This window comes from Rhea americana, unplaced genomic scaffold, assembly GCF_003343005.1.
Source record: "Rhea americana isolate MKP2758 unplaced genomic scaffold, rheAme1 scaffold_51, whole genome shotgun sequence".
In the NCBI taxonomy this organism is placed as follows: Eukaryota; Metazoa; Chordata; class Aves; order Rheiformes; family Rheidae; genus Rhea; species Rhea americana.
The window spans coordinates 1,397,363-1,410,197 of record NW_028186657.1 but is presented as its reverse complement, the minus strand read 5'-3'; the positions used below and the strand labels follow the sequence as shown (position 1 = coordinate 1,410,197).

The following is a 12,835-nucleotide window of genomic DNA, read 5'->3' as shown; positions in this document are numbered from 1 at the left end:
GCGCCGCCGCGGCCGGGGGCCGGCACGGCTCCCCCGTGAGCTCTCACCTTTTAGAGAGGTCCATGAGGACCCCCGAGAAAAGCTTCTCTCCCAGCCGGAACGAGACCACCAGGGCGTCCTCGATGATGTGATCCAGGGTGACCCGCACCTCGGAGCCCGGCAGCAGCGGGGCCGCCGCCGCCGCCTCCCCGCCGGCCGCAGCCGCGGGCACCGGGCACTCCGGCTCCACAGCGGCGGCATCAGCAGCATCCGGCTCCTCCTCCTCCGGCCGGCACGGCTCCTCCCCGGGCTCCGGCTTCGCGGAGCCCCCAGTAGCCGGCGGGCAGGGCTGCGGCTCCTCCTCGGGAAGTTCAGGGTGCCCAGCAGGCGGCGGGCAGGGCTGCGGCTCCTCCTCGCACTCCGGGCTGGGCGCTCGCCGGTGCTCGGCCTGCGGCGAGCCCACCTCCGCCGCGCAGGGCGGCAGCTTCTCCGTCGCCGTCCCCTCGGCTCCCGGCTCCCGAGGCCCGGCCGGGCTGCGGGCGAGCTGCGCGGGCGGCGGCGGCAGCTGCTCRGCCTCGCCGGGAGCAACCTTCCCCCCGTCGGCCTCCTCCCCATCAGGCACCACCGACTCGACGGCCTCGGTGACGGCAGGGAGAGGGTCCGCGCCGGCCTCRCTGCCTGGCAGAGGCTCCATCTCGGGCTCAGCTTCGCCGGCCCCCCCATCGCCCGGCACCGCTGCAGTCGCTGCCGCCTCCGCAGCCATAGCCGCCATTTTCTCTGCTGCTTCACCGCCGCCTCCCTCCAGCAGCGGGATCGATAACCGCGGCCTTCCCCGCCCGCCTGGGAGGGAGGGCCCTCCCCCCTAGGGCCGCATCTGGCAGGCTATTGGCGAGCGCGGCGCGATTCTCTACTGCTAATGGAGAGCGGAGCAGTCCGTCAAGCCCAGCGGGAACTTGCCGTTGGCCAACAGGAACTTCATTCAATGAAGAGTCGGGAAGAGGAAGAAGGGGTGTGGCTTAAGGCGCTACACGCCGTTACAGATTAGAGGGGCGGGGCCTTCGGGGTTACTGCGGTACCCCATTGGTGGAGGGAGGAACTGCTCCCCTGAGAGGCTGGTAACTGGTGGGAGCTGCCGTCCGTCAGCGAGCGCGAGGCGGGAGCCGCGCGGGGGTCGGCATGCGCAGTGCGGGCGGCGGAGCGCGGGCGCAGGGCAAGATGGCGAGGGCAGGAGGGTGGCCGGCCCGCCGTGGGGGTCGCTCGCTCCGCGGCGGAGGGGGGACGCCCGCGGAGTGGGCGACTTCCTCCCCCGCGCTGGGGCAGCGCCGGCGTCGTTAACGTGCSGCCTGTGGGGCGGAGTGGTGCGTGCTCTGCGGCGTGGGGACGAGCAGGGCCCTTACCGGGGGAAGGGGAGGGGTGAAAAACACGAAGCACTGAGTGTGGCAAACGGGCAGTTCCCTGGGGAGAGGAGAAACGCGAGGAAGGCAGGGTTGGTGTCTTATGGAGAGTAAATTAGCACTATAAAAGAGGAACCTGCCTACATTAGGTACATGGGGTAAAGATAAGAAGCATGGAGAGGTAAAGGGAGGAAGCAGAAATAACGCTTCCCTTCAAGATGTTTTGAGTCTGTGTTTTTCTTCCTGTGGTTTCAGTAGTTCCTACTGTTAGGTGTTTTTTTTTTTCCCCACCTACATAGGAAATCTTGGTTTTTCTAAACAAAAAGAAAAAAGGAAACCTTTGGGGATATTATATATGTGATTCTATCTTTTTCTTGAAGCTAATGTGTTCGGATTTTTTTTTTTTAAGGGAAGCATGAGAAAGGAAAATATGAACAGCTGGGGAGAGAGGGAGGAAAAGAAGCAGTCTTAAAGCATGGGTGGTTTTGTTCTTCCAGGTGCTATAACAAGAGATACACTGTTTGGTAGCAATTGAAATTTGTTGGAAAGTAATAAACTGATTCTATAAGACTTCTTTTAAATAAACTATGTTAGTATTTCTTTCAAGTTAGTGACTTTTATTGGCAGATTTCAAAGTTGCTACCAACTGTGTGCTTACAGTACCATTGAAACAGCCACACCTCGGGTTGTAAGGTTAAAAAAAAAGAAAAGATGAAATTATTAGAAAAATCCTTTAACAAATTAACAGCCTAGTAGTGTGCTCACCTTTTGCTTCCTTCATTGTAGGAAAACTAACTTACATACAGTTAAAGGACTGTGGTAATACAAACAATAAACTTTTCAATGAGAACGATAAACGTGGTCTTCTGTAACAATAAAAATGCTACATATAACTATGTAAATAAAATGTGATCTGGTGAACTGCTAGTTATAGGATTTTGGGAGATAGGAAAGGCAAGGCATGTTAACCTMCTCTGTTGTCCTGAGCATTGTGTTTTGACTTGTGTTATGAACACRAAGAATCCCTTTTTGATTTGCTTTACCTTGCATTATGGATATATTGTTTGCATTATCGTTGTCATGAAGTATATAAAGAACATAAGGGAATATCAGGCAGAATGGAGCTACTCATTTCTTGAGACAACTACATTAGAATTATAGTCAAGTGAATTTGCTAAAGATAAAACTGCTTATTAGATTTTTTTTTTCTTTTACCATCATATTTGTTAAAATCAATGGCTTGATAGTGTGAGTGGGTAGAATAAAATGTTTGTGGGGAGAGGAAGTAGTAGATCAAGAATTACATTTTTTTTTTTCTCAGCCATGCTTGCAGCTTCATCAGTCTGTATTGCAGAGAAACAGCAGATGGATTCATCATATCATCTGTGGCTTAAAAGAAATCAAATTTGGTAAGCTTTTCCAAAACTACCTGCCGTTAATATTACTGCCTAGGTCATTTTGAAACAATTTTGTTAGGCCATATTTGTAAAAGATCTGTATTCCTTCTCCTGAGGCCATAGTTCTTTGAAAGATGGCAACTATGTAGGAGCCCCCAAGGCTGAATATTTCTGTTCCATTGCCAGAATTCTAGAGAATAGTGAGATTTATGTTGCTACTGAGTTACCTTAATTTCAAAGATCTCAGTTTTGCATCAGATGTGAGATACCAGTTTTACGAGTCAGAGTTGTTCTGTATATTCTGCCAAAGAAAAGGCAACAGTGGCTCTGGAAGGTTTACAGAAATTTTGAATGATTCATGGAGTTCTCATCTTGAAGGAGCCTGGTATAAAATAAGTGTTCATAGGACTGGAGGAAGGAATCTGGTGTTCTTTTCTGTCTTAGTTTTGTTCTGTGCGATTGTGACATTAGATGGCATGCATCTGGAAAATATAAATTTACTTTCTAGGAACTTTTTATGTTATTCAGTTGAGTCCCAGGATAGATAAAAAGGTATTAGTGAAGACAGCTTATATATATAACACCAGAGCTGTTTTTGCGTTGGACTGTCCTACACGAAGAATGCTTGGATATACTCCAACCATATTTCAACAGCAAACCAAATCTCACCCTGTGTGCAGGGTAAGACTGCTCTGCGTGTTAGCAGTATGTTCGTCTGATCTAATACTACTTTCCCTATATTGCTTCATACTAGTAGTAGTCTTATCTATTCCTCTCAAATCTAAGATTGGAATGAAAAGGCWCTAGGTTAGCTAGAAGGGTGAGCAGAGTGCAGTGATATGTATTGTCATATATTCTATCTTGCTTTTACTCAGGAAAAGTAGTACTATATTTTGAAATTTTACAAACACTAGCACTCCAGGTATCAGTAAACTCTGAGAAGAGTTTTCAAAAGCAAAGCTGCAGGACAGCTTTCATGGGGGGGGGGATGAGCACAAAACTCTCATGGTCCTTACTATAAAACAGCATGGCTTGTGTAGATACTTTGTACCTCTGTGATTCTAAATGTGCTATCCAGTCAGTTCGGTTAGCCACAGCTCATTTCTCTAGTCCTGCCATGGGGTGGTATAGAAGGATGGCAGTAAATTCTGAGCYTACAAGAACTTACCAGCTAATACAAAGAGACTGCTTAGCCCTTGAGCTAATGGGACATTGAGATCCAATAGCTCAGCCCAGCAGGCTTTTTTGTTATGCTAAATTGAGACTTTTCTGAAAGATGGCCGTAAAATGGAAGATTTCCTCTTCCAAAACTGCAGTGAGATTAATGCTTTCTGAAATCCACCCTGCTTTTCAGCAGGTGTTGCTTATGGCAGGCAGTAACCATTAAAATGCTAACTGTCATCTTTTTACCTCTACTGGAGTCCCCAGCAGTCCTTATGCTAAGCATAAGAAACAAACCTGGATGTATGGCTCTGGTTGAATTGTTTCATTGTAATAACAGAAGAGATAATGTGCTTCACCCAATCAGTTTAAAATACTGAGGGGTCTTAAAAATAGAATGTAAACAGCTTTGTTACAGTATCATTTACATGTTGAAAGGTGTTGTATGTGCTTTTAAAAAGAGATAAAGATATTTATACACCATTCTAATCTAATGTCCAGCAGAAACATGATATGATGGGTTACTTTTAAGTGGGAGTATGCAAACAGTAGGCATGTTAATACAGGATGAAACTTGTCTGTTGAATAAAAAAGTGCTTGCTGTATAGTTTTTCCCATCCCAAACTCCTTTGATCACCCTGTAATTTCTGTTTATTTAAATCTAGCCTATAATCTCTTTAGGATAGGATTTGTCTTTCTGTGGCTGGTTTGCATAGTGATTAGTATAGCTGGGGCCTTGTTTCTCTCCTGGAGCCTTTAGAAACTGCCAAAATAAATGAATGATCTTAATGAAACAAATTGCACTCGCACACACTTTCTGTAGATCAAAATGAGTCTCTGTGTGTTCAGCAATTGGCAGAAAGGACAAAAGTAGAAAAAAGAAACTGTGAACTCAAGAGAGAAGAACTGATAAATTTTCACATGAGGAGAGGAAGAAGAATGTCAGTTTGGCATAAGAAAATAGTTACAACTGGAGGAAAGTTTAAAAAAAAAAAAAAAGAGGAATCTGAAGGCAGGAAAAATGCAAAGCTGTATGAAGATGCATTTAACAGCATGTCGGCAGACTGAGTGGCAGAAGAAGTTGTAGTAACCTTGAGTGGGTGAACAGATGTGATGTGGTTGAGTGGTATCTTTAAGAAGTAGGTTCTGTTGTATCTGTATGTGTTGGTGTACAGGAGTGAAAGAATTGTTTCTCTGTGCGTAAGCTGGGACACGACAAAGATTGAGTCTGGCAATCTGTTTGCAGACCTGCGTATGCAGATATATGTACGCTTCAATGATACTGATTTGTTTTGTCATGACAAAAACATATCACTCCACTGAACTAATTACAAATAGAAAATCTTGAATTATGTGAATAGTTGCAGCGTGTACGTGTGTTTCAGTTTAAACAAGCACTTTCTGTATGGTCTGTATAGTATAAGAAAGTACATAATGGTAACAACATGATTATGTGGGCATGAGGTTCTATAGAAGTGCACTACCATGGAAGAGCTGACACTGTAGGATTACAGTGGGACAATACAAATGAACTGGATATAATCAAGAATACACTGAAGCTGAAATGAATGATTGCAACGTATCTAGAAATACTCAGCTTCCTTTAAACTAATTTAGCTGCAAGTAACACTGAAACAGAGAAAGCGGACTCCAGAATAGACTGCACCAAGGTAATTGCCTGGTAGCTGGCGTTTATGTTGTTACTGGTATGCAAGCTAGCTGGATACATGTCATGGTGCAGTCAGATCATCTGACTGAGTGTAGGCATACAAAAACCCTAAGCAAGTGTATGGATTCATAGGGAGTGTTTATGAAGGAATAGGTGATAGGGTCTTGGTAGGATAGAAGATATTTTTCCGAAGGTGTAGACTAGGATGTAAGGATTTTAGGTTAAGAAGTTTATGATTTGAAGCTCTGAGTCACTTGCTGAGACTCTGACCATGTACGTTAAAGGGATTGTATTTTATGTACAGCAGTAGCCACCAGTTTTTACTGGCCCTTCGGCAGTAACACTGAGAAATAGTTTACTGCAGGAAGCGCTGTACGTATTTCTTCCTGTCGATCTGGATTGTCGTGGCAATAGCTTCCTGTGACTGCCATAGTGACAATAATTTCCTGTGACCCTGGGCAAGGTCTGTCTGTCTCACAAAAACCTCCCATGAATCATGATTTAGGGACCACAGTTTTATGCTGTTTTGATAAATTCATTTTAATATTATTCATGTCTAGGCAAGGCATGGTCTACTATTGTTTTGAAATAATTTTTCAAGGCTTTCTTCTTTAAAAAGGGGGAGAAAAGTAATCAATAAAAGCAAACATACACTAAGTAATGCATAGGAATATAAGCAAACAAACAAAGTAAAGATTGAGTCTTGATTGTATGCTGCCAATTTACTACTTCTAGAACAGTTTAGTAAAGTAGTCTGCTTAAAACAGAAAATTCACATGAGGGGAGCAAAATAATCAGTCATTCTCAGAATGTTTGGCAACTGATTTTCCTGGCTGTAAGAACGTAAAGCTTGCTTTGTTAGGTTTATGAATGATTCTTAAAGGATTTGTAAAATCCTACTGTATGCACACATGCCCCAGAAGTCTACCCTGGAATGTGAAAAGTTAATTATATGCTAAATTTCTTGTGAACAAGAGATGAAGTCAAAGATTGGGACTTCATCTAATGTCCATATGGAAAATTAATTTAAATCTATTATTCACTTCATCCAAAGCCACTAGCATAGTCTAGGTTGCTTAAAAAAAAAACAAGCAATCAACCAAAAAAATGTAAGTGAGCCCTTGGGATGAAGTGCTGGTGTATTAGCTCTACGCTGACAAGTCTCATGCTTATTTCATAAGTTATTAAGAACTGTGGGTCTGAAACTGCTTTCTGTTTTATCTTAGAATCTGAGTAATTTCTGCTGTCTTTTAAATTTTTGCATCTGTAGGTACCAGTGGTATCCATTACATCTGCACATGTTTGTGCATAAGGATAAAATAAAACATTTTTCAAGATACAGAATTGTTAATATTGTCTCATATTTTAGAGTCAAAAACTTTTCTAGTTTAGAGTACGTTTACTATAACTTTCTCTTTAATAAAAGATCTTGGTATTTTAGTATCAATTAAAAAGTTAAATTCAATATGCCATGAAAACAGGGTCTATACACACAAAACCCCCAATTGTTATTAAATGATTAAGTTATAGTCAACAACTTATTCTTTGTAGATCAAGTTCCAGTCCTTTTCCCACATATGCACGCTAATCCTCATCCACAAATATTTAGTATCATTACAAATATCAATTCATGTGGGCATGGAACAAATCTGTTCCAGTGTTTGAATGCTGTAGTGCCCAGCTAGATTAAACAATTTTACACAGAAGCAAAATTAGTCTATGATGTAGCCAAGACACCAAAGAACAGAAGTTGTGGGGCATCATTTTCAAAAATATCATCAGGGTAATCTAGCCTTCACATGGTTGTGGGCTGGAGATCTATCACTGTACCTACAGGCAACTGTGGGTCTAACACTCTGCTCCGTCAGCCCCTGAACTGCCTCGTGTCTGKGTCAGGTGTGGAATACTCCAGTTCCTTCCTGCTGAAGCTGCAAACCTCCTGACGAGTAGCAGCCTATCCGACCACCTCTCCAGTAAGCAGGGCAGGTAGGGACATACTACTTCCATTCCCTTGCTCTGACAGACTAGCTGTATTCAGTCTGCAAGATGCTAATTGGTTAGGGTGGTTGAGACATAGAGGGAGGTATTTACACAATATAATTTAGGTGCCTAAATTAAATGGCTAGTTCAGGAGCTTGGTGTAGTCAATGAAGAAAGGAAGTGCTCTCCAGAGAGTGATTCAGAAAGAAGTGATAAGCCAGCTCTGAAATAGCCTCCTCAGAAGAATGTTTCTCCTTTGATTATGCAGTTATGCTAGCTTCCTGACTTTAACATCCAAATCGTGATAATCAGCTGTACTGCCTTATTCTCTGAGAGAAGGAAAGGTCTACAAATGTTAGGTCTGTTTGGGAAATAAGTGGCCAACCTGTTGAGATATCTGTCTGTATATTGTCTTAATGATCTGTATGCTGAGGCCAAGTATTTTTGAAAGCAAAAAGCCATTAGGTTCTCAGGTTTATTTTGTATAAAGTGATACTTACTTTGTTTTCAGGACTTACATGGAATGTAATACAATTTCAGGCTCTTTGTTCAGGGATGGAATTAATGAAATAGATTCTTTAAACAGACTTTAAGTATTACTTACGCAAGTGTTTTTCCTCAGCAATTTTTGATTAATTTTCCTCCATAGTTTTAGGGAAGTTGATTTGTTAATTTTCTGTTCTAAAACGATGTGTTTTGCATTTTCCTTGTTTTGCAAAGAACAGAATTGTAGCTGGTGTATTCTCTTTGGATGCCTCTCTTAGAAGACGCACACTTGGGGGGGCTGTGCTACTGAATTTAAGATCACGGGGAATTAAAAATAGGTTCCCTTCAGATGTTAAATTCTTTTTTTTTTCCCTCTCTGCCTGCTTTAAGATCTCTCTATCTGTGATTTATCACAAACAGAATAGGATAGGTTACTATTCAAATTTCAGATGATGTTTTAGCCAGAGTCTCACAGTGTTTTAGCATAAATATAAGATCATAAAAACATCTGCTATAAAGGAAAGCATTTGTTTCAAGCAGCCTAAACAATATTCTTCTTTCCTATGGAAAGGCAAGCCTCTATATTTTGCCATGGATATGCTCTTGTGTTTCTAACTTTGTGACTGCGCTGTACTGTACACATAATTGTTTAATTCTTCTTAGTTGTGCAAATATTCATATATACTACTTTTTACCATATCTAGCTGCTGCTTTTGTACCTGCATCTGACATCCATTTGCAGTTACTGTTTTTTGCTAGTGAGAACTTACATTGCAGTTTCAAGGTGGATTTGTAGGAAAGCCATACATATTTTCAGAATACCTAAATATTTCTGATCAAACTCCCTTGGTTTGATAGGGGATGAAAGATCAACCATGTCCAGTTTAGATCATTGTGTAGGTGTTTAATTGTTTAATTATGAAGCTGTCCTGTAGATCTTTAGATTTCTTTATGCCTAACTTCTTGCTCTAAAGCACACTCATGGCTTCTGGAATCTACAGCATTGCTGAATGCTTAATTCGCTGGGGATTGTTACAATTTTGGCTCCCATGTTTATTTAAGRATTTATCAGAAGCCTGTCTCCCCTGTGTTTGTTAAATTCTAGCTCATTTCCTCCTTATTGACTCCTGATAGTACCATCTCCTTTGATGTTCTACCAGCAATTGATAGATACCTGTACTGAATCCTCTCAATCTTTGCCACTTCAATTTTAAATTGGAGAGAGAACTTTTTGAGTGAAAATTAATCGTTCTTCATTTATATGCTTTTGTAATGAAGTTTACAGCACAGTATGTGGCAGTTACTCATTGAAATACTGTCCTGATATGCAGGACTGAACCTTACCTGAATTTGAGTGAGAGATCCCTACAAAATACCCAACTGATTTCCTAAGAGAGTTAGTAACGCTCTTTCCCTGAGTAAGTGCTGGATCAGTGTCCTAACATTGAGTCATAGCTTACCCAGCAGAGGAGTTTGCTCACAGGAACTATTATTTAACAATTCCCTTTATGGGTTCTCTGTTCTTGTGGAGTAAGCCTTTCTGAAGTGAGGCCTTGTCATGCAGCTTGTAATCTAAACCAGTAAATAAAAAGGGACCAGACGTGCACTTGCAATCTTATGTTTGGCAGTGCCTGACTCTTGAGTCCTTACCCGTGCAACTTGCATCTTTTCTTATTTTTTTCATTAGGGTACAAATACAATTATTTTATCTCTGAATATGTCATCTTGCTCCATTAGTATCTAGGAGCTTTTTCCCTCAATCTCCTTTAATTATTTAAGATGTCTGTGGAAGAGCTCCTTTGAATGCTTGTAGAGAATAAATTAGGTAATAAATATTAGTCACATATGAGGCAGGAATATGTTTAATTCGAATTTAAAAATACTAGAACTACAAAAATTTGAATGAATATTCTAAGTCTTATTTAAAGAGAACAGCAAGAAAATATATTGTACGAATAATTCCTGGAAATATGTAGACCAAATCTTTATAATTCCTTGTAGCTTATTAATAGTTTTGCAATAGTTTATAGGTTTGATCTACTCTTTAAAAATCACATCCAGCTTGATTTTCTGACAGGATGAGTACAGCAGTTTTCTGTTGCTATGCTCCAGAAAATGGGAGCTGGAAGTATTTGCTTATCACCTCTGAAAACTCTATTCACTGTTTACTGACACTTAACAATTTTTGGCAGGAGAAATTGTATTGAATGTCATGGCTACCTTAACAAAGCAATAACCAAGTAATAGTTGGTATTTGGCTGAAACATTGGACTTTCATTTACAAGTACAGAACCTTATTATTTATTGGAGAGTTCTGCACAATATTATGGCACTCTTGTTTGGAATATCTGACATCACATCCATTGTTTAGTATTCTTCATTGAGTAATTTGATTTAATATATTAGTTCTTCACAGTGTTGGATAGTTATATTAAATAATTGAAATTGAAATCTGGAGTGCATTTGTATGCAAATATGTGTTTAAAGAAATAAGAAGGCAAAGGTAGGGAAATATCTGTCCTATTTGGGGCAGACTAGCCAAAACTTACTTTCGAGATGAATTATGTCTAATTTTGTGAGAAAGCGGGCAATCAGTCAATAACTTAGTATTGTATACATGTCAGGGAGAAGATTTATACATGTGGAAGTGGAAAGCACTTTCAGAAAGACATTACCATGCCTTTGTATTTCTTCATTAATATAGCACTGACTATTGAAAAAAATTTCTGTTTGAAGTCTGAAGTGAGGAAAAATATCTTGATAAGCAAGCTGAAAAGAAGGTTGAGAGTTTTACTCACCCCTTTTGGTGTACATTTCTTTCCTTTACGAAACCCATCTCCTACCTAACTCATCTGGGATTTGTAAACAAACTTGTAAATAGTATGAGAATGTAACTAAGTAATGCTGGTTTAACACACTGCCCACTATAATCAAAGTTGCTGTAGTAGCCTATATGAATCCTAATTCCTTTCTGAGAATATTAAGTGGAATTTCTTTACTTCTGCAGCTGTCTCTTCCTCACTAATGGCTCTTATTTAGTCTAGCATTTTGTTCTTTCTTGTTCCTTTTGTCATAAATGCTTCTTTTATCAATCTGCGAATAATATGCAGGGCAATCATTCAACAAGGTCATCTTTTTATAAACAAAATCAATTTGACCAGTGTCTCTCAAGTGTATTTAATTCATTTGCATAATTCTTGAGCCATTTATTTACACTATCCTTTTTAAACAATTCTTTTTAATTTTTAGTGCAATTAGTAATTATCTGTCCTCCTATAAATATTGTTTGTATTGATCTGGCATTTAAATTGTTCATTATAATCACTGGATCTTAAAGTGCTTTGCAGAACAGTGACTTAAATAGTCTACATTCTTTAAATAAATCCTCCACCTTCCACATCAACATAAAAGAAAAAGAGAGAGAGAGGGAAGGAAGGAAGGAAGGGTGGGATAGTTGTCTTACTGTTTTATTCATTCTGCCAGCCCAACCTGTCCTTTCAGCAGAAGTGAAAAGTGTTCACACAGACCTTCATTTAAGAGCTGAGACCAAAGCAAAGTGATTTAATTGTAAGATTAGTGGGTAGCTACATTAATGTCAGTGTTAAAAAAAAAATTTACATGAGAATATGCATCTCATAATGGATAAAGAAACAGAGCTTTATAAATTAGAGAAGACCTTAGATTGTAAACTACACAGTTATGTTACCTGGATAGTTTTAAACATTTTGAAAGAGAAATGCATTTGGTTTGAAGAACAGGATAAGGATCATCTTTGGATGATAGGTCTGAGTGTAGCCTAGTTAATTAGATATCAGATTTCAAGGTTACAGAAACTGAGTTGAAGATCACCATCTGTTCCCTTTCAGATAACTGTCCATGTCTGAAAGATGTCCCTTCTTCGTGACACAAGACCAGTCAGTAGTTGACTGTTGACAGAGCATATCTACATAAGCATGTTCAGATGGTGTCAAGCTAGTTGAACTCATGAAGCTAAATTACTTAAAGACTTTGCAGGGGGACAGGCCTTTTGCTGCAAAGGCAGTTATGTACCGACATGTCCAAAAGATCAAGTGTTGCCATTGGTGTATGCCCCTCCACTGCCTAGTTCAGGAAGGCAGGGCAAATGTGTGGTTGCGTCCATCTCAATATATCAACGAGCCCAAAAATCAGCAAGTCTTCTGGCAGGGATGGAACTTATTAGTGCTATAAATAAATTTGCATTGTGGATATACAGATGATTTGCTTTACAGGACTGTGAAATTACAATATTTTATCAAATGTTAAGTGCACAGAAGATTGTAGACTAGAGCATACACTTCAGAATCAGACACCTGCAACTATGAGTTGACTTACTGTAGCAATGAGTTGAGTATAGGTAGATATCTGAGCTTTTATACTGTACAGTTGTTCCTAACAGTATTACTTCCCAAATTCTGTTGTGCTGGATATTATGTTGCTGAAGCAGTCAAGAAATCTCCTGGCTGCTGCAACATCTTTATCAGAAATAACTTATGAATGTAGTGCTTCAGAAGGAGAAAGGACAAAAAATGCCTAAGGCAGGACTGGCATTTGTAGTAAAAGAGCCTATCTGGCTTCTCAGTGTTCGGGGTTTTTTTTGTTTTTGTTTTTTTCCCTGATTGGTTCTCCTTATTTCTAAGAATATATTAGCTATTTAACATTATCGCTATTTTTGTGAGAAGCAGCTTATACAGCAGGCTTTATCTGTAAAATGGTTCCTGAGTCTTTTCTTTCTGCAGTATTTTGTACCT

The 12,835-nt window shown here is 40.4% G+C and overlaps 2 protein-coding genes across 8 annotated transcripts in view; one reads left to right on the top strand and one right to left on the bottom strand.

Moving 5' to 3' along the window:
* The window catches only part of PWWP2A (PWWP domain containing 2A), a 32,290-nt gene extending 31,447 nt beyond the window's left edge, over window positions 1-843 (bottom strand). For both annotated transcript variants that reach the window (XM_085317871.1, XM_085317870.1), the window contains exon 1: window positions 48-843. In XM_085317871.1, the coding sequence (XP_085173997.1) occupies window positions 48-751 (704 nt within the window). In that variant the 5' untranslated portion in view covers window positions 752-843. The remainder of the gene's footprint in view (window positions 1-47) is intronic.
* Window positions 844-894: 51 nt separating this feature from the next.
* The window catches only part of FABP6 (fatty acid binding protein 6), a 42,610-nt gene continuing 30,669 nt past the window's right edge, over window positions 895-12,835 (top strand). Inside the window, exons 1-2 of one of the 6 annotated variants that reach the window (XM_085317874.1) lie at window positions 895-1,101; window positions 2,695-2,782. The gene's annotated coding sequence lies outside the window, so the exon portion shown is untranslated. Of the gene's footprint in view, window positions 1,102-1,171; window positions 1,338-1,365; window positions 1,466-2,694; window positions 2,783-7,496; window positions 7,587-12,835 lie in introns of those variants that run through there. The other 5 variants (XM_085317879.1, XM_085317880.1, XM_085317878.1 and 2 more) reach the window with 5 other exon arrangements.